We start from the raw sequence: 22,666 nt of genomic DNA on the forward strand, positions 1-22,666 counted from the left end.
TTTGTTATGCTGTTTTCCTATAAGTTCCTTTGAGGCAACGTTATATATAGGATCCTAGTTAGTGTATGGCTCCTTCCAGATTAACTGCCGTTTTTCCTTAATCTGCATAAAGAGGTCAGGCTGATTTTTTTGACTGGGGATTACTGTAGAACACAAAAACCTGTTCCATCCATCCATTAACCTATAGAAAAATTGATATACAGTAAAAGAAAATACAAAAATATAAATATTTACAGCCAGCCTTACAGGGTGGATGGATGGATGGATGGATGGATGGATGGATGGATGGATGGATGGATGGATGGATGGATGGATGGATGGATGGATGGATGGATGGATGGATGGATAGATAGATAGATGGATAGACATTATGACATTGGGCGAAAGGGAGGCTTAGAATAGTATGTGATGTTTTTAAGTTTATAATTGCCCTGTAGAAAAAAATCATGAATGAAGTAATGACGTAATTGGCTCAGATCTACTGGTAAGCCTGCTATGCGGCTGAAATCAACTCAAAGCTGTAGAACGACGTCATCACTATGTCAGATTAACTGTTACAGTGAGTCTGAGAAAGAAAGAAAGAAAGAAAGAAAGAAAGAAAGAAAGAAAGAAAGAAAGAAAGAAAGAAAGAAAGAAAGAAAGAAAGAAAGAAAGAAAGAAAGAAAGAAAGAAAGAAAGAAAGAAAGAAAGAAAGAATCATCAAATTATTCAAAAAATAATAATATTTGTAATCAGGGCTATATATTAAGCAAATACATAGCTACTGTTTGTTGTTGCAATAGTCATTGTTATTAGGCGTGTAGCCTATATTCCAAAATATACATCCCACATGTTTTTGTCATTATTGAAATTGGATAGAATTGTTATTGAAATTTGCTATTAGGTTCGAATATAAATACAATTGCAGGATATCCGCTATGTTGGTTATAGTAGCCATCAATTTTTCAGAAATTTGGTAGAACTCCTAAAAACAAAAATGTAGACCTGTAGGCTACATTACAATCAGATTGCAACGAAATGCCCTTGCCAAAAAATCTACATTTGCTAACAAGTGTTCGAATACCACTGGCGTCTTCTTCAGGTCATGCAGTAAATAAGGAGAATGCATGCTGGTAGCTCGCCACAGATAGTATGGCCAGTCTGAATAAAAACACAATGACGCTCCGTCCACTTGTCTCTGTTGTTAGTATATTCTTGGCCGAACAAAAGAGGGGCACGAGAATGAAAACTCATGACAACAATGTATCGAAGAATCTCCCATTGCCCTATTTTGCAGGATGAAAGATGGACACGTGTACCTCTAGATGGATAAGGAGCGAAGGGAGGAGAAGGGGGGTGTTGAACATCGGAGTGTGTGTGTGGGAGGGGGGGGTGGGCATACACTATTCACGCCTCCGGCCTCGCTCACATACAGAAACTCCCCTTTTCAGCACCGTGGACAGTGCATATTTCTCCACGCGCGACGCTCGGCATCCCGACTCGAGCTATACTTTTGTTGTTCTAAAAACGAACACTGGTCCAATCGTGAGGTCAGCTGACGCTGGTAATGGCCACCCACCCCACCCCCTCTCTCTACCTCCTCTCGACCAACACACCGACTCAAACAGCAAGTTGCTGCATTTTTAAGTTTCCTTGCTCAGGGACCGAAGAAGAGAGACAAGGTCGACAGGCATATACTACTTTAGCCTCTTCGAAAAATGTACTTTTATAAACGTCATTCACGTTATTTTTGTGACTCTCAAAGGATAAACAAATAGGATCTTGCGTTTTTGTTTTTTATTGTTTCCTAATAAGCTCTTATCATTAAGCTCAGCAGTCGCCCTTCTTGCTTTCCCTTCCTCGGTATATCTCACTCAACCGCCCATTGACTTTATGTTCATCTGAGCTGAAAAGCTGCTCAGAATGTTGCTTGAACATCCTGGATCGAGTTGTCAAAATCCCGGGAATTTCTCCCGATACAGCGCAGGTCAAGGTAAGCAGTCGGCTTTCTTGTTTGGAGTCTTTTGCACTTATGATCGAGCTTTTATACAACTTCATGTGGAAATGTAGGCTACTGGTGTGTCTATTTGATGCGGTTTAGTCACCTGTGATCTGTTAATGATTTTTAATTAGCTACGAAATATCTAGTTAGCCTCCACAACAAATCAGCACAGCGGGGGATCCGCCTGCACCTCAAAGTTTTACTGACAGGATCCAAACAGGCATGAAATAGCCCATTGTATCTCACAGCACACCCAATCATCATCAGTTAAACTTCTCAAAGAAGAGTTTAACAAATCACTGTTAGGCCTATATGCTGAAAGAAGTGTTACAGTAGGCTAGTGCTTTCCTTTTCGAGACGGGAGAAGTTGTGTGAAAATAGAGGAATTGCTAGGCTACACACATCGAATGGATTTCATCATATTGGCGCATAGCAACGTGTCCACTGTCCAGTTTAACAACATTTCACTGGGTATTCATACTGTTTCAAGGTTGGATATTAAATATTTTGTTTCTGTTTCCCTGCCAGCGGGAGACGTTATGAATACGTAATGAGCTGTATTGTTGGGAATCATATCAACAGATGTTATGCGCGTGGTGTCATTGTACACCATCGCTCATGGCTGTCACTGGAGACCACGAGACCTCCAGAGCGCTTTTGCAGTGCCTGTGTAACGCGACAATGCCACAGCCCGGCTGCACACAGGACGCCCCCCGCCCTCCCTAGTCATCAGCCTGGGCAAAATGCTCAACAAGTGTCAGGTTCCCTTCGACAGGTGCGGTACCTACTTCCTGTTTGTAAATTAGGATTAAAATAAAGGAGGTACACCTTTATTTGCCACCAAATATCTTGTTTTGCCGTGCGTAATGGGTTGAAACGAATAAGGCTTACGTGTGGGATATTGCATTAACAAATCAAAATCAATAGATTAGCAACGGTTTTAGAAATAAAAGCAACAATCATATATTTACGAAAACACTTGGCCATGACTGCCCCTTTCTCACGGACTATTTTTTTGATCGTAGAGCATCGCTCATGCTACGCAATTACTGTCGCCTAGCCCCTCAAAAGTGAGCGATCAATAGGAGATACAAAATATTATAAAGCTGACAAGGAAGAGGGAGCACTGAAGCATCCCACACCTTTCACCAAATGTGTTTCATATACTCTGAAAATACAGGCAAATGGGGCATTGATTTTAGATTCATCAGGGGTCCACGCGGCCATGGTACTAGTCGTGATTTCCCAAGGCGCCCTTTTGCGGCTGAGATCAGTGTCAATAAAATTCATCCGAGTGTTGCTTCGATCAACATGTTATTGAACGGCCAATCTCTTCCCTAAGTAAACAGCCGTCTTTGTGAAGTCAGCATAGGCTATAGGCCTAAGATATGGTGTCTGTGTGTCTGTGTGTGTGTGTGTGTGTGTGTGTGTGTGTGTGTGTGTGTGTGTGTGTGTGTGTGTGTGTGTGTGTGTGTGTGTGTGTGTGTGTGTGTGTGTGTGTGTGTGTGTGTGTGTGTGTCATTCGCCAGCCAGGTTTATATTCTTGTTAACGACGTGATGGAAATGGTAGATGTGGCTTTTTTAAAACGAATTGTGTTGTTATTGTATTGTTATCTACCGTGACCCCATCAACACGGTGACATTTTGGGAAGATTGTCTCTTTTGCTTTTGAGTTGATAGATACCCTGAGTGGGATGGCTGATATAATATCAGAAACATCCCAAATATCAAACATTACTTCTAATTAAATTAAACCAATGAAATATAACAGTAACTTTGGTAAAGGAATATTTTTCGTCTGATCCAGATTTTTCAAATGAAAAGTGTACGTTTAGTCCCGTTATAATAAGAAGAAATGGGGATCATATTATGCTCTAATGTAGGCTAATAATAGTTCATGAGACATTTGCCTCCAATTATTCCATTAAATGAGAGGAGAAGCCTAGAAAACACATTTACATTGATAGAAAAAATGCACTTATATCCAATATAAAACTTTTGTCTTTAATATGATGCAATTACTGTAGGCTAAAGCTGTAGGCTAGTAAAAACGTGTTTCAGTGTGTCAATATTTTACTAAATAGTGGTCAAGTAACCTGAAATGTCGTTCTATTTATGTGCATTTTAGAAAGGGTAAAAAACGAATGAAACATTGAAAACTATACTACTATTAGGCCTACATTATGTTTAGGATGGAATGCTGTACACATATTAGAGTTGCATTCTGCCTTGTCAACTACACATCAACTACAGAAATTCAATAATCACGGCCAAAATTATTTTATAATAGGCTACCTACTTTGAAAATATGTATAGGCCTATTTGAATCTTTGGTCTCAAAGCAGACCTCGTTTTGCGTGTCTATTACAGACAAGTATTTGTAATGGTACGTACGTAGGCCTAATGTCACTTGGAACAAAACAGTTTCATGGCTAAATAAAAAAATATATATGTGCCAGGCTCCATTTTCGTTTGCATTTGTGTAGCCTGCCCTATTATATGGCCGTGATTTGATTTGAAATAGGCCTACACACGGTCTTAGAGAAACGTGCGTAAATGCCTTTACAAAGTTCCAATTAAAACCTCTTAGACCTACTACTCGTGCTGTGAAAATGTATGTTCATAAGATCATGCAAAAAATATATATATAAGTGAACCAGCTATAGCCTAATGGTCAAGTAAGAGCTTCGTGCAATAAAAGGACATTTAAAATGGCATAGCCTATATGCATCAACTTAACACACCAACATGGTCGAGACCGTAGTCAAATGTCATCATGTGCCATGAAGTTCATTTTTTCTTCCGACGAGTACTTGGTACCCGCACCTCTTTCCAAGTTGCTGCTAGGTGGTGATCAGCTATCTCCCTGCTTTAACAGGCCAGTCGCTAGGGTACCTGCGTTGTGTAATCCTCCACAGCGGACAACACACTGTATGATAAAGCAAACTCGAGCGCATGCAACCACACTGCGCGGATTTTTTTGTATTCCTGATATACTGCATAAAATCCCAATGTGGGCGAAAGGCCTAGAACACATAAATACATTCGTTTTTCGTTATCGTGTGAGGAGATTATGAGTAATGGATGGACATAATGAACGGGACTCTCCAAAAGGAGCACCGAATAACACGGAGATGCTGTTTGCCTTGCTGGCGCAGAGCGAAGAACTACGGAAAGGTATTCAACAGGGCACCACATATGATTCCATCCCATTGGGAACATACTGGTTGAATCAACGTTGTTTTCACGTCATTTCAATTAAATGACGTTGAACCAGGGTGGAATAGACGTTGAATTGACGTCTGTGCCCAGTGAGATTTGTGTTTAATCGAATCTGCTTTTGGTTTGCACATTACAGTGGTTAGGCCTAGATATTTAATCAATCATTTGTTGTCGCTGTTTATACAACTCAGAATTAGGGATGTTGTTTTATTTCGTTCCAACACCTTCATGTATCGCACAAGCTTATTTCTATAACGCCTACGGTATGATGAATACAACATATAACGTTATTCGAATATTTCGATCGTTATACTTTCCTATTTTACATTTCTGAATATTTGTATAGTAACTGCAATTAAATGCTTATTTTTCCTACATGCATATGTCCAAAATTAAAATGATTCTTGCATGCACAATTCGCTCCATACAACATCTCTTTTAGACTAGTCAGTGGTTAACCGAAACCGTGGCTACATCCCTTTAATTGTTTTCTACTTTTCGCCCCTGTCGCCTGTATTACAATGGATTAGGGCTAAATCTGTATGGCGAAGGATTAAGGTTAAAAACGGTGAATCTATGAAATGACATAGGCATATGTCTTATCTTTTTGCTCCTGAACACCACAAAACACGTTTTTACATTTGGACGCACAGTTTTAATCGGGTTGCAATTTATCCATTCATTGCATATGGGTTAAGGATATTAAAGACCTTTTGTTGTCAAGCCTCCCTCCTACTTTCTTTGTTTGCTGTAGTGCGGAGGCCTACCTGAACTTTAAAAAACGTGTCTGATATTTTACAAAATATCAGAACATTATTGTCTTAAATGCTTAAAGATATGTTTGCGTTTTGGGGGGGGATGGTTTAGATTGTAACAACTATGCCTATGTAACAACCGGCCCATATCTGTGCATTATGTGACAGATATGTATACGAGGTTAACCTGGTAACGAGATTTTTATAAATATTACTGACATTTCTAAGGTTTGAATTGGCTTTCATGGGCAGACATAAAGGCTACAGTTTATATTCTTGGTGAGCAAGACACCTTTGATTGTTGCGTGAGACAAGGCAGCGTATTCTAGTTTTACAGAACCTATTGAATTAATCATGAATTTGATGCACCTGTTCATGACGTGGTTCCCTCGCTGTTGTGCATCGCTTGCTCTTGGCAGAAAAAAATGCTCCATTAATTTTTCATAAATTGCCCACAAATGAACAATAGCAATGCGATTCCTTAGACGGATGAAACACGAAGTGCTTGAACTTTTGAATAAATAATAAAGCCGAGTGATAACATCTCAAAACGTATTTAAGTTGCCAGTGATGCAATTTCACTCGACAAGCGTTTGTTGATAGTTTAGTAATAAGTTGCTTGTTGTGAGTTGTAATGACATTATTTGCTGAAAGAGGGCCATTTTCTTTTCGTGCATTGTGTTGTCTTGATGTAGGCCATGCTTATTCCCAAAAGTTCAATGGCCTGCAAATTGTACATTTTCATATTATGTCTATTGATGTTCAGTTAATTCTATGAGTTAGAGCTAATCCTGAACTTGATGAAGACACGAGCTGACTATTAGCTGTACTATTGGCTGTACGTTGGAACGATTGGTTCTCTGAGAGATATGGTTAAATGTCATATGTAAATTATGAATGATAAAGTATACAAATTTGGCCATATGGAAGGCCAGGTTCATCATTCCTACATATCCTGCCGTGTCTTATTGCTTATGCTAATTCTAGAGCAAATAGGACTTGCAGCATATAGGCCTACCTAAAACAATTTCTATTAATTCTGTGTCAATGTGATGATTTCTACGGTATCATCAGCATCCCTAAATGGTCAATAAAACCATGTAAATAGGCCTACTGAACACACAACGTGTAGCATTTAGCTTTGTGACTCAAACTAAATCTGACATCAAAACACATTTCACCTGATCCACTGTCTGCAAGTGTGCATTTCCAGCGTAATTTCATGCGTAAAACATGTTTGGTGGGAAAGGCTTGGATGGTGTTTTGCTAATCGAATGCGGGAATATTGCCAACATATTCAGTGTTCGAACCGTGGATCAAATTTAGCTGTGGTCTCGTTTGCATTAACGAAACCATCCTTCCCCCTGTGTGAAGCGGGCCTGCTTCTACGTGATTTGGAAACCGGATGTAAAGTAAAACCTCATGAGCAGCCTTTGGGCCAGCGTTGATTGGGCGGCTGAGCATACAGAAGGGGATTTGGCCAGTGTCGGCACAGAGGGCTTGTTTTTTTCTTCTTTCCTTTTTATTATCCCTAGTGATTCTATAGTGGGAACAAATGGACCAGTGTTTTAAAGAGAGAGGGACCCATGCGCCTGTTGTTACCTCAAACAGAGGGATAGGAATAGAATAGCCCATGGTCGCAAGAACTAGAAGGGAAACAGGGAGAGATAGAGAGGGAAAGGATTAGAGAGTTTTCCGGGATCCACTGTCGTTTCTGGTCTGGACTTGGATCAGCGGGTTACCATGCAAAGTAAGAGTGTTTGTTTCATGGCATGCGTTTTTTTTGAGGAGTGATAGTAAGAGGGTACTTTTTGATGTCTTCTTCAATAACTCAATCAGCCAATAGGTATTCGATGCTATCCCACTGGGCACAAACTGGTGGAATTAACGTTGTTTTCACGTAATTTCAATTCAATTACGTTGAACCAACTAAATTTACGTCAGTGCCCAGTGAGATGGCTTTACTAGTTGGATTTCAGCTGTGTGGGTCCTTTTGTATTGCTGTACATCTGGCACCCACACGTGGGAAAGGGTAACGTATGTTGCCAGGTTTCAATAATCATGGGAGGAACAAAATAACCATTGGCGTTTACTGTCATTTCTGGGTTATAAAAAAAATGATGATGATGGCGATGATGAAAAAAACAAATGAATGGCTGTAATTTATAGACAGCACAGTGTATTTACTTACATCTGATACTACTGAAATTGTGTCCCTACATTTATACATCAATAATGAGTCCACAACACCATCGTCAACTTAAATCCACTTCGAAATGTGCCTTTTGGTGATGGTTTCTCAGTTAGCCCATGTGACATCGGCAATGCATTTATGCTTTTCATTCAACCGGATTATTGTATTAGGCCTACATATTTTGAATTAAATAGATAACAATTGAAGAGTTTATTTCCAAAACGCTATATCCACCAGTTTATCAAATTTGTGTTTTTTTCATCAAAAATTATTGCTTATGGGTACCTTCATCTTCATGTATGTGTAAAATAATACGGTTCTACGATGTGTTATTCATCGAGTTTAGATGTGTATGCAAATGTATTTTTTGAAAAACAATATATATCCATTGTTTAGCTGGAATGGAATGTTCGTATCCTGCATATTTGACTGTGGTATGCGGCATATTACTGTAATGAATAAAAAAAAATATTCAATATTGATGTCACAAATATATCATTTGTACATTTCTTTATTAAACATGTAGTTATGTGTTACATTTGACTGTGTAAAATCTAACAGTAGTACTCATTTATCTGAGCATGAGGCGGATATATAGCATTTTGCACCAAAAAAAACATGGTTATTTGTCTCTGAAATTGTTAAACCATCAAATAATAGATTTGAAACAAAAACATGTCTGTCATTGAACAACCTCCATGCCATGATTAGATAGTTAAAAAACACACCAATCTCTTTCATCATTTATTTAAATAATAAAAGCTAATTTAGCAACATTTCTGAAAATGGATATATAGCGTTTTGTAATGAAACTCTTCAATTCTCAACTATGTGACAATATATAGGCTATCGATGAAAATAAAACATATACAATAGTATAGATACTAGATCAGTGACAAAACTGTCTCATATTTCCCCTGAAATAGATGTATACATGTGAAGTTTCAGTAGTGTCAACTATAAAACAAGCCATGTAAACGTGTGCTTAACGTGGAAAAAATAGGCCAATTTAAAAAAAAGAAGATGAATGTGTTTTCAATATTGCAGCAATGTGAATAGGTCTAAGATCACTTTCATGTATTATTTTACCAGTACACATTTGTTTTCAATTAAACTATTTAAAATAATGTAGGCCTATTGTGTGTTTTGTTGTGAGGGCATGGCATAGGCCCCTATCATTAGACTACTACGTTATTACAATTAGGTTTAGTAATTAATTACTCAGATGTAATTAAATGGATTAGAGTAATTTGTCACGGATCTCAGAATATTAAGTATAATTTATCAATAACAAAACATTTCAATTATTTGTATCGAATTAGTGTCTTTATTTAGATATTATCATAAGTAAGTATATTCTAAATAAAATGCATTAACAAATGTCTACATTTGACAATAGTATGAATAGGCTTAGCTATTTTTGAGTCGTAAACTATTTGACCACCAAATGCTCTCTTAAGCAGTGTTTTAATTCAAGAATGTGTATATCCTACAATGCCCACATGGTCATGGTCATCCTGTCTTGTCCCCTTCAGAGATTCCTGTATGCGCGGGCTGTAATCAACACATCGTGGACCGCTTCATCCTCAAAGTGCTGGACCGCCATTGGCACAGCAAGTGCCTGAAATGCAGCGACTGCCAATCCCAACTAGCGGACAAGTGCTTCAGCCGGGAAGATAGAGTCTACTGCAAAGAAGATTTTTTTAAGTGGGTGCAAGAAATACGCCATGAAATTCTTTAATGAAAGAAAAATTATTGAAAATATTTCAGGTGTGTAGCCTAATATTTAATGGAAACCAAGCCTAATTATTCGATAGAATCACACGGTCTGCATTTTATTTTGAGGTTGTGAATGTGATGAAACGCTCACTTGTCAATGTATTGATGATAACCTTCTTATTTCCTAAAAGGAGATTTGGGACCAAATGCGCCGCGTGTCAGCAAGGTATTCCCCCGACGCAAGTGGTGAGGAGAGCGCAGGATTTTGTGTACCACCTGCACTGCTTCGCGTGCATCGTGTGCAAAAGGCAGCTCGCAACAGGTGACGAGTACTACTTGATGGAGGACAGCAGACTCGTGTGCAAGGCTGACTACGAAACCGCCAAACAGAGAGGTGAGAGGTCACAGTATACCTGAACATACCTTTATCACACCTAATTAGTGTCCCCAAGACCAGAGTGCCTAGACTCTAACGCGTAATTACGCATGTATCCACTGTCGTTGATATTTCAGCCATATCAAAGAATGTGTATATCCTACAATGCCCACATCTTCATTTATGTCTGCTAAATAACATGGAAAAGGATTTTACCTATTATAGGCTATCACGCACGCATCACCGAATAAGTTATGTAATGTTTTACTTATTTGATACATTGACCTTTTATTGAGCAACTGCTTGGAGCTGTGAACTTGATCTACAAGACTATAAGGTCACCCATAAACACTTGACCCACCTGCGCTAATTGCGTCGTATCCCGCATCCCAATCGATAGCAATATGGATACAGCCTATCCAATTGCAGTGAAGAGAGAAAGCGTAGTTCTTTCTGTTTTATTTTCTTAGCAGACCTACAGTGACTAAGAAGATTAGATTCAGCCTCATCTGCACAACAGACTATTCAGGACGTTTGTTTCAAAGGTGTTTAAACCGCTGGTGACCATGTTTTGCTAAACTATCTCATAGGCTACAATAAGGCCTCATATTTCAAGTAAAATCATTTAAATTGGCAGAAATAACGATGTCAAATGCTATGACCAAAATGGGCATGTTTTCTACCACAAACGTCTTTTTGGGAAAACGAAATCAAGTTTACAACGAGATTTGTTTTCTTCCACTGAATTTGAAATTAATACTTTTTTAATAAAAATGCTCATTTATTGCATGCTAAATTGAGTACAACTGACCTCAGATAATCTGTTTTAACACAATGAAATCCAGCAAGGGTAGGCCAACATTTTCTTTGTGAATAGTTCGTGTTACTCAAGTTTTATCTTCTCCATCTGTTTGTGTGAATTTACTGACTAAACCAACCGCTCATTTACCCATTGAGTTAAAGAGGAGTTTTCTTGGAAAACCACACACGTTTATTTTGTTAATGAGAGGGCCTCATTACTTCGGTATTTGCTCACTTGTAGGATGGTCTTGCATATGTTTTTGTTCGTAGGCTTTTTGTTTAAGAGTTAGTATTTATTTGGGTTTAATTAGGCTTATTGAAAGTAATAAGTCAGAAAATGAAGTTTACTTGTCTTTCCATTGTTTTCTACAATACATTTTTTTTCAGTTCTGGTATGTCACTTGCACTTTTCAATGGCTGAACCTGAATATCTATAAATAGCCTATTTACCCTTGGAATCTAAGGTTAAGTCTTTTAGCATAAAGCAGGCCTAATGGGGTATATTTTTGGGTAAGGTCTGGCTTACATTGTGTGTTTTTTCTTTTCAGAGGCAGACTCAACAGCGAAAAGGCCACGAACGACTATCACCGCCAAACAGCTCGAGACCCTGAAAAACGCTTACAACAACTCTCCAAAACCTGCCCGCCACGTACGAGAACAGCTATCGTCAGAAACCGGCCTAGATATGCGGGTTGTTCAGGTAACTCTCCATTCCCCTCCATTATAGACCATTTCATTAGCGTCCTTATTTTATTATTATTTAAGGACATGCATGGGATTCCATTGAAATACTGCTTGAAATGGCCTCCCAGCGGGTTTGAATGGTTAGAATTTACGATGAGATGGATTAAAATGAAGTCCACACACTTGAAAGTCAGAACTGTAAGCGCGAGCTCGTTAACAATGCTAAGAGAGAGCTTCGCATATTGTCTGTCCGTGGAAGATCCCTACTGTGGTTGACTATGGTCATATATATTGTTTATTTGCAAGGACACTTAAAGTAGGTACGCGGAAGCCACTATCACGCTTCATTATTCACGGAAGGGGAAATGGGGGTTAAGAGGGTTCACTTCAGCTGCATATCATTAATGAATATAGGCCTTGCCTATATGTAGGAGAGAAAGGAGGAACATTTTTACCTGGTTGAATTAAATTAGGCTTTGCATGATGTGGATTGTAAACAACAAAATATGTGCTTACATTGAATGGTTCGTCGATCATAAGTGTCTCTTTAAAATAAAATACAAATGTTTTCAAATTGTATCACACACGTTTACAGCTAAAATTTAGAACGTAGCCATAGTGAAATTTGAATAATTAAAATCAACTCCGGGTTAGTAGATCCCAGTGAGAAGGTAACATGCAACCTGTCTGCTCCCAGGGTTAAGGACAACTTGTAGCTGTCGCGAAGTTAATTAGCGTGATAAATCTCAGGGCATGTTGGTCCCAACATTAGTGTTCTGCCCCACTGTTTTAATCTCCCAGTTGAGTTAAAGAAGAGGCGACCTGCTTCCCAGACAGTCCTTGAAAATGAATTTAGTTTTAATGTTAATGTGCTGTACCTGACCACTTAAAAGCATAGCAGTTTCACTGAAGAAAGAGTCAAGAAAAATGATGTCCGGAATGGTCCAGTAAGTAGATTGGAATTTCACATCAGGACTGATATGTCCTATAGTCTATGAACGAAAAATGCAGTTCAAAAGAATCAACATTTATGTTATAAAACTGACTACTTGTGTATAGCCTACTCTTCTGTAAATGTAACACAAAATTATAGATTTCTAATTTTAAGAAATCTATTTCACTTCACTCACAAGTGTATTGTAGGAGAAGGCTTATTGGAGGGTATGCCTTCAACAGGAAGCTTCCCAATTACATACCTCAAATAAATCAAACAAAACCAATATGTACCAAATACCTCCTTTGTCCTCCAGGTCTGGTTTCAGAACAGGCGAGCAAAAGAGAAGAGGCTGAAGAAGGATGCAGGCAGACAGAGGTGGGGACAGTACTTCCGCAACATGAAGAGGTCGCGAGGTAGTTCAAAATCAGACAAGGACAGCATCCAGGAGGAGGGCATGGACAGCGACGCTGAGGTCTCCTTTACAGGTATGATGGGAAAACAAACAGACAGACATCTGAGATGATGTATTCACAGGAATCTAACCGAAGTGAAAGGGATACAGATGGCAGCCTTTAAGCTCCTATTTGAGGAATTATGAGAAATGTAATTATCACAATTATAATACAAATGTCTTCTTGAAATGATTTATTATCCCCTAAAGTGCATGGCTTAAATAGACATAGCCAATTTCTAAACCACACATTTTGGTTTATTCCCATTCAAATTAGAATAAAACCTATATTTACCCAAATAATTCTATTGAGGGAAATTGTTGACCAGAATCAAACTAATATTAGCAGGAAATGGAATAAGCACTTCCATAATGCCACACCCTGACTAAGTGTCCTCCCTTGTGTTCCAGATGAGCCACCCATGTCGGAGCTCAGCCACTCCAACGGCATCTACAGTGGCCTGAGCGATTCGTCCCTCGCCATGGGGGGCCGCCAGGAGAGCAGCCACGGCCCCTTCCCACTAGAGCATGGAGTCCTCCAGTCCCAGGACCAGTACCACAACATCCGCTCCAGCAGCCCCTACGGCCTACCCCAGTCCCCAGTCTCGCTTCAGGCCCTGCCCAGGCACCAGCCCCCCATCTCCAGCCTGGTCTACCCTGACTCCGGCCTGTCCATCATGACCCAAGGCGGGGCCCCCGGGCTGAACCCAGGCATGAGAGGAGTGTTGGGTGGCACTAACGGCCCCAGCTCGGATCTGTCTACTGGCAGCAGTGGGGGCTACCCAGACTTCCCAGCGAGCCCGGCTTCCTGGTTGGATGAAGTGGACCACGGCCAGTTTTGATGAGCTGGGTTGATTGGTCAACGTGGTCTAAGGACTCAAAGGTGTGTGTCACAAACTGGAAAGAGACAGTCACACATGACCTGTGAAACAGAGAGACCGGGTCGGACGGTTGCTGTCTTCCACCCTTCTTGGATCACTCCATCTTTCTCTATCAATTAACTGTCAATCTTTTTCATTTCTCCTCATCTGAGTGGACTGGAAGGAAGGATTGGGCCATCAAAAAGTATTAATGGTAGCACTTGGAACTCAAACACTCCATTCCTCAAAGAGAACCAGACTCAGAATCATGGCGTGCTGGCCTGTTATGAATGATCGTTTAGCGCTACTGACGGATTGTTGATATGTTGCTCCGATAGCATCAAGAGTAGGGTCTGAAAGGAAAGCACCTCACTCCTACAATCAGAACTTTTAACGGTCAGACAGACAGACTACTCAATCTCTGTCTCAAGTCTCAACAGCATCTGCTCAAACAGTCCTCCACCATTGAACTATGTGTACAGCAGCTTTGGACCATCATGCTTTTGATCCCTATGGTGTCATCAATATTACACCAGAGGAAGCTCCCAGATACACGCTATTTCCAGCTCTGCTATCGTTATGACAACATAACAAATGTAAACTTTTGCCCAGTTGGATTGTGATAGACTCTACCCCCAATCCTTTCCACCTTATTCTTCTCTCTTTTTTTATATGTACTGCACCGATGCAGGTTTTGGTTAAAGTCAGAGTCTTTACATGTCTGGTTGTTGCCAAATGTCTAATATATATATATATATATATATATATATATATATATATATATATATATATATATATATATATATATATATATATATATATATATTACAGTTTATCATTGTGGAGACTTTATTTTTATACAACCCCTTCGACGATATGATACCACAGATATTATGTACATTGACAGCCAGGGATCTAAACAAGTTGTAGATGTCGCCTCCCACCGATAACTAGAGGTGCAATTACTTCTATGCATTTGTGTGTTTTCAGATGTATCTTGTTCTTTTCGTTCTGAGCTACCTGGGCATGCTGAAACCCAGGCTGGTGTACGTGTTTGTTTATGTGGAAGATGTTTTATGTGTTATTTATTCTCTATGATGATGATTAAGTGATACAGGTCTTTAATAAATGTATCAGCTAAATCCAAACTGACCACTGGCTCTTGTATCACATCTTTATTATATTGTATTATATTGACTATGGGCTGTATCCTAGGTTCTCTTCTATGTTCGATTTTAAAGTGTTTTATGCACACCTTAATTCTGCAAAACACTAACAGAAGCTAGGGTAATTGGGGTGGTGGCTTATCTCCAATATTCATCCCTCATTTTCCTGGAGTATTAATTACATTGATCTTATATCAGAATCCAGATACTGCAGGAGAAAAGGAGATCGGGAGATCTGGCTGTGTCTGCAGATTGGCTGTCTGGCAAATGACCAAAGCCGTATCAAGAGTTCAACGGCTCTTTAGTGCAGAAATTTGATGCAGACTGAGAGGCAACATGTCGATTTAGAGATAACCGTGCCTTGTTTGCCCAAATGCCCCTACGGGATAAAAATCTTAAATCCATTAGCTTAGGAGGGATCGAATGCCTCTTGTAAATTTCCTCATTTGTTTACTTATTCAAAGTCGGGTTCAATTAAATAGATTAAACAGTCTGGTGTGTGTGTGTGAGTGGCGTACATGCGTCTGTGTGACGTCAATTTCTTTAATTGTTTCTCCCAGTGACAAAGACTTGCATTGCGGTTTTATCTGTGCATAGCATCACAGACAACACATTACAAACCATCCTCACCCTTACAAAGCCCGTCAATCTGTACCATCTTTTAGATGGACCCTTTCGCCAACGTCCAGCAATTTGCAACGTGTTCCAAGGAGACCTGATCATGAACAACTCTGGATTTTACTTAGCTATAGCTTCATAACCTAAGACGTCCTAAATATGAGTAACATTTTAGATTTAGGAGGGAAAGTTCAACCAACAACATCTCACAAACTCTCTGCACAAACTGATGATTGTCCAAAAGACCGACCTCCCTGGTCTAATAATAATGATCTGTCTATGGCAGCACTGTAACATGAGGATTCACGCCACCTCACCTTCATATGAGAGTAGAATACCAAGCATGTTGATAAACAATAGGCGCTGTGTTTGAATAGCTGTGCATTGTCAGATTTTACCTAAGCACTTACCATAATTGCTCCAACTAAATATTATTTCCAGGGGTTGGAATATTGATGCTTTTAGAAACACTGGCTGAAGAAAGTTTCTCAGACTGAATTGTTTATTTTGACATAGACACACATGTCCCAAAATTAAAATGTGCCTTTTTGACACAGGTATTTTAGATTTTTTGACACATCCCCGTAACTTCTTCAGTTTAGGGTTGGACGACTGGCTCTTGTTCTCAGGTTACAAGAACAAGAACACAACACTTCGACTTAAAATCGAATCCTTCCACCTGAGTTGCGGCTGTCACTATTGCCATGCTAAGGCAACAGGTGAGTAACCATATCCCAGGGTGCCCTGCAAAGACTGGGTGAGAGTGAAGTGTCAAAGGCAGCACTAATCTCCCCCGATCCCTGCCTTGGTCAGTTTACTGAGCAGTTCACATTCGGGCTGAGCCAGGCGGATTTGTCAATGAGACGGAGGAACTGGACACATCAGGATGTCTCAAGCTTCCACAACAGCCTTTCTAAGCCCTACCAGCTTCCTGGTTTGACATTGCCCCACCCCTTCCCTCCCCTCCCTCAACAGGTATGAGGAACCCTGGGAGAAAAAACCTGAGATGGGGATGACCTGAGGATGAACTGTGTACAATGTGATCAAGTGAGATTATCCCCTTCACTCTTTTAGATTAATTTAAGTTTCCTCTGTGGCTTTGTATGTGTAAGTCATTTTGGGGGTTGGATGTGGCTGGGTAATTTTCAGTGGATGGAGGAAAAGGAATTAGACAAATGTGTTAGACAAATGGGGGCAGGGAATGTGTTGAGTGAGAATGCATTGTGATGATATCAGGTGTAAGTTGTAAGTATTTAGGGTATAATCATTTATTGTATGGGTTCAATGTTAGTGAAAGGCCTCAGTGTGTATGTGTGTGTGTTACATGTTTGACATGACAGGTGACTGGCACATATTCTTCTGTAGACAATAGCTGGATCCTGTAGTGTGTAGACCACTTCCCAGGAGGTCTAGATTGTTGTTGGCAGTAGGAGTATTTGATTGAAAGCTACTCAACCAGATATATAAATCCCCAGTGTAGCATTTAGAAAAGTCATTCAAAGCCAGATTTGCAAAAATGGATTAAAATTGACAGTTTAAAAAATACAATTAAATACAACTGACATCCACACACTTTTTCCCTCCACAAATCATTTTTCATATCGACAACGAGACAACACATCACAAGACATTCAGTAACAAAAATATAACTGTCACAATCAGTGGTTTCAGGATATAACGTTACTTTAACTTTTAATGTCAGCTGTTATTAACAGGCTATTACATTAGTGGACTGTAACATTGGTATTTTGCATGAGGTTGTTGCTATTTACTATTGCACTGTGGCATTGTACTGTTGGTTTAGGCAGTTGTATTTTTCTGTTGCTATAATAGGCTGTTGCATTGTACTGTTGCTTTAGGCTGTTGCATTGAGCTGTCCCTGCCCTTGGCAGCTTGAAGCCTGGCTGCTGGCTCTCTCCTCTCTCTTCTCCCTCCTTCCCTCTAAGACCCCAGCGAGTGTCCGCCTCGTGTCAGATGGCTGGGAGTAAATCAAGCCTGACAGTAACACCTCCCCTGGGCCCCTCACGTCACAGCAACAATTCAGGCCTAATGTAGCAGCCCTGGGGGTCTTAGAGGGAAGAGCCACCAGTCATGTTGCTGAGGGTAGGGAGGAGGAGTTTTGGAGGGAGATGGGAGAGTGCGAGGGGGGAAGAGGGAGTGGGAGGAGACGAGGGGCTCAGAGGATTACCTCAGGCGCTGATTTCAGTAAACAATCAATTAACTCAAACTGTTAATGAATAGCAGTCTGTGGTGTGGGTGTTTCTGTGGCCCACTAGCAGCACATATGCAGTGGTTGGTTGAGGAAGGGGAGTAGGCTGAGATGTGTTGTGGCGTTGTGTTTGGTAGAGATGTTCTAACATGCTACAAGGATACAGTGTGGTTTTGGTTTCTAGAAATGGTTTGTTAGTGGTTTGACAGTTTGACAGGAATGTTGATTCTGAACAATTTGACAGGCATCTAAATGTTAGGGCATATCATAGTTTAAGAAAAATACATCAGCCACATGTGACACACAAATGCGTGAAAACTGCAAACACAGCATTAACACTTGTTTATACCGCAGATTAATGTCCACATCATCGTTAGAGCGATCAAACGAATCAACACGCCCATTACCATGTTTTTACTGACGACTTCAATCAAATCCATTACAGGCCCGCCTCGCGACAATCCGCTCTCAGCATAATTATCTCTTCATTTCATACTTTGACTGGAATACAATGTCTGGTAATCTACTGAAATGCATCGAGGACCATTCATATAGCAGATGTGTAAGCTATGTATCATCTCATCTCTTGACCTCCTCAAGCTGGCGATTAGATGTCGGCCATTTTTCATCGATGTAAAATCACTGGGAAACACATCATATACTTTATTACACAGGGATAATACCAGGGCAACTATTAGTGAACAATGCTTATAATTTCCAATGAACAAGTATGTAAATGCATTTATGTAATACTTGACGCTAAAATGGTAAGTATGGTTTTCCAAGAAAATGTGGTAAGCACTTAATGTACTTACTAGCTTGTTGCAGGATGATACAACATATGTTATTCCTAGGGACTCTGTGTCATGTCAATTGTTGCTTTACACGGTTAGCATAATATTTTGATTGAATCATTGTGACTAACATTTACTAACTGACTACGAGTAGCAATTGTTGTATCATGTAACATTATTGCTGTACTCGTTACCAATGGGTCCTACTGCCACTACACACTGCTCCTGAACCCTGTGGCTGCATGCTGTGGTTGACACAGTACTTCCTCACAGAGTTGTCATCACGATTCATAATGGCACACATTTATTTTCCCAAGGTGGGATAATCACCTGCTTTCTCATTAAGGCCCCGGGGCTGCTCTGCAGGTCCCTGGGGGCCCCCAACGTCTATGAGGTGTTAACAGCTCCCAGGGGGGCCCTGTCTGGCCCTGCCAGACCCCCACGGCCCTACAGCCAGCCACACAGCTCACAGACACAGATGGGCCCAACAGCCGCCCTCCATCCACCACACTTTTCAATTAACATCCCACCCAAACAGAGGCCATTCCTCACCTGCCACCCCTCTGTGACAGTACAAGGAAAGGCAGGGAGAGAGGGAGGGAGGGAGGGAAAGGTTGAAGAGATAAGATAGAAGAGAGAGGAAGATGGGGGGAGGAAAAAAGGCGATATATACAGAAAAACAGAAGGGGTGAGGGAGAAAAGACAAACAAGAACAGGAGAACAACAAAAAAGGTAGAAAAAAATCCAACATGTCTCCTGGCACACACCTGACAGTATATTGATCTGCATAGATTACACTTTCCCCTTGAGCATAGGGACTGAGGCAGCGACATTTTGACAACAGGGGAATTACATGGTTTGGTATAAGTGAGCAGCAGCACGTCTATGGTGGGTGGTAGAGTGTCTCAGTCCAGGAACAAAAGAGGCCTTCCGTGCCTAGTATCAGCCTGATATCTGACTGAAGGAGGTGATAAATCACTTAGTGAGATTGTTGCTCCAGTGGAGAGGAGGGGAGATGGGAGGGGGAAGTCTGGGCACTCCTGCCCACACGTTTCCTCCAAGGCGGGGAGAGTGAGATGGGGAGCTGGGATGGGGTCCAAGAGCCACCGGCTCAGCTGAAACCTCTGTGCACACTTGTGAGTTTTTAATTGAAATATGGCTTTACAGGGCTTGGGGGTGTTAAAGCACTTTAAGACTTATTTTTCAGGCCCCCATCCCACCACTGCCCGACCCTCCCTCTCCTAAGAGGCCAGTTGCTTGTTGACCACAGGCTGTTGAAGGGAATAAACACAGTAAGACAGTGAGGGTAGGTGCCAGCATTGAGATAAAAACAAGATTATGTGAATCTGTTTATCTGAGAATGGTTATTGTCCATCTCTCGTTAGCATTAGGACTCTACACCCCAGACTTCTTTTGTGGGATCCCATTTTCATTTTAATCATTATAGTTTATTCAAATAATATTTCTGAACATAACCTCACCAGGCCCTCTTTACAATTAGCATTTGAACTTACAGTGTATATTTCCAAAAAATATTTAACCCATTTCTCCAGAACATTCCAAAAAACGTACTCTAAATCTGGAATTTTTCTTGGGTTCACCACCTAAGGTTTTCTATTTTGTTCTGGCTAAGAAATCCACAAGGTCTAATTTATACAGCTAACGGCTAGTTCTTGAGACAATAATACATGTTTTATATTTCATTTTAAAGTTTCCATTAAATAAGATTTGGCAGTTATAACTACATACCTTGCTTACGAGTGGAATGCAAGTGCAATGCCAAACCAATGAACACTCCCAACCAAAATATGGAAGTACATTCATATGTCTACAGATATGCTCTCTTAATTTGACCAGTTTCTCAAAGCAGGAAAATAATTCTGCAGCAATGGGAAATGTGAATTATTATGTGGATAATAATTAGAGGGGGGCTGCACTTGCTGATCTGGCCTAATTTTTTGGCTTCTTCCTCAGGAAATGCTGGCGGCCATGATAAAAGCCAAACATGAGTTGGCTTGGGGGTGTGGTTTGGTTTGAGTGTTTCTTGGGCGTGTCCTTGCCACCACCAAGACACACCCATCTGTCAGAACCTTGTCCACAGCTGTTTCCACCCACTCAATCACAACAAACCTCGTACAAGATGAGTTCAATAACTACAGACAGATGTATGTTGAGATGCCGGAGGAAGCTTTGAATAGGTCAGTAGCCTGAGAAGAATGCAATTGCTGAATTTATGTAGATATTCTAAACTAAGTGTTTTGCTAACTTTCAAATGTAGTAGCAGGTCCATGTATAATAAACAACGCTTACATAATACCGTAGAAGCAGTGTTTTGCTAATATAACAATGTGCACCTTTCACCTTCCATTGTCATTCCCAACCGATACAGATACTGTGCCAATTGGCATTTTGTCTGGTGGTAATGTGGCACTTGGCAAATATGTCAGAGTGGTAATTCCTTCCTGTGTGGTGTCCCGTATGGAACAGGAGGTCCCTGATCCTGCTGCAGTATACACGGGGTTTCTCCATCCCCATATTGACTGATACCATTCAATTCAATAAAAGAAAAAACATACAATTAAAAGCTGCATCTAGTAACATTTTAAAAACCTCTTAAATGTAATGGCAAAATGTAGATTTCCGCCTGAATAGACATACCCAAAAGTAACTGCTATTCATGAGTAATTACATGATTCTGATGTGCAACAACTTAGTATATTTGGAAAGAAGACATCCGGGAGATTGTGAGGAAATGATCAGAAGATAGATAGGAGTTACATAGTTCAGAATACACAAGATCAAGCACACACAAATAAAAAACATATGTATTTTGAAACTCATCTTTCATTGACAAGTCAATTATTGATGCCCAGAGCTGGAAACACATCAGATGGCTTCTGCAACATGTGAACAATATCAGGAAAAAAATGGGATTGATAGACCTAACAACTAGAAATGGGCAGACGTTTTAGTAAGTGGTGTCAGGTGTGGTCACGGGACATTTCCAAGTGTACCTAAACCTCTCCAAAGTTGCATATGTCTGTAAATTAGATAATTCTGGTGCTATTACATATTTGCAATGCCTAAATGCTATTTGTTCAGTATAAAAACACTATTTCTACCATATAAAACCTCAATCACACATTGTGGTGGTGTTATGGGGTATCCAGGGTACATTCAAGTGTCCTTTCAACCTCTCCAAAGTGTTCGAATGTGGTAATTGCACTGTTTTTGCACACTGGATGTGCCTAAAAGTTATTGTTCACTTTACAAACAAAATGTCTACAACACCAACCTCTCAAACATTGTGGTGGAGTCGGGGAACATACAGGGGATATCTAAGTGCTTTTTCAACCTCTCCAAAGTGCCTGAACGTTTAGACTAGGCATATCCAATGTATTTGTCCAACATACAAATGATCTGTTTGCAAAAAAAATATAAAAGCAAGAGATATACATACAAAAAAAAAAGTCTTATCAAACACAAACTTGGTTACACATGTCCACTAAAAAAGGTGCAAATGTAGAAATAAGCTGAACTATTTACAAATGGCATTAGTGTTTGTTTTACATACCCGGTGTAGATGATTCGTTTTCACTTTCACCATAGCTTGTGCATGTCGTGATAGTCTTTGAAGCAGTCTCTCTCTGACAGGAAACAAAAAGCGAACTGGCATTTCGGACAGAAGATCTAGCATTTCCCCCTTGTGTTTTGTGCAATGCTTGCAGTTCTTCCTTTTGTCTTTTGGCATGTGTGTTGGATAGTGGCGCTCACCTTGAGAGGGGGGTCTTGTGATGGTTGTGAGGTTGCTTTGGGCCCCCAATTCAGCCATTTCCAACACCAGCTGCTCTCTGAAGGCCAACTGGGAGAGAGGGGTTTGACCTTTTGCTTTGGCCATC

At 40.3% G+C, this 22,666-nt stretch overlaps 1 protein-coding gene across 3 annotated transcripts; it reads left to right on the forward strand.

The window, feature by feature from the left end:
• The first annotated feature begins 1,449 nt into the window (after positions 1-1,449).
• LOC106563263 (LIM/homeobox protein Lhx3) lies at positions 1,450-14,721 on the forward strand. Of its 3 annotated transcripts, none has more exons than XM_045689992.2 (6): positions 1,450-1,972; positions 9,688-9,859; positions 10,066-10,265; positions 11,597-11,748; positions 12,983-13,154; positions 13,532-14,721. In XM_045689992.2, the coding sequence occupies exons 1-6, from the start codon at positions 1,903-1,905 to the stop codon at positions 13,960-13,962; spliced, it is 1,197 nt and encodes a 398-aa protein (XP_045545948.1). In that variant the 5' UTR covers positions 1,450-1,902; the 3' UTR covers positions 13,963-14,721. The 3 variants fall into 3 exon arrangements, with proteins under 3 accessions (XP_045545948.1, XP_013984167.1, XP_013984168.1); XM_014128692.3 differs by having other exon boundaries at positions 1,451-1,972; positions 10,063-10,265; XM_014128693.3 differs by lacking the exon at positions 1,450-1,972 and adding an exon at positions 7,298-7,708 and having other exon boundaries at positions 10,063-10,265.
• Positions 14,722-22,666: the final 7,945 nt, after the last annotated feature.

This window comes from Salmo salar, chromosome 11, assembly GCF_965601325.2.
Source record: "Salmo salar chromosome 11, fSalSal1, whole genome shotgun sequence".
NCBI lineage: Eukaryota > Metazoa > Chordata > Actinopteri > Salmoniformes > Salmonidae > Salmo > Salmo salar.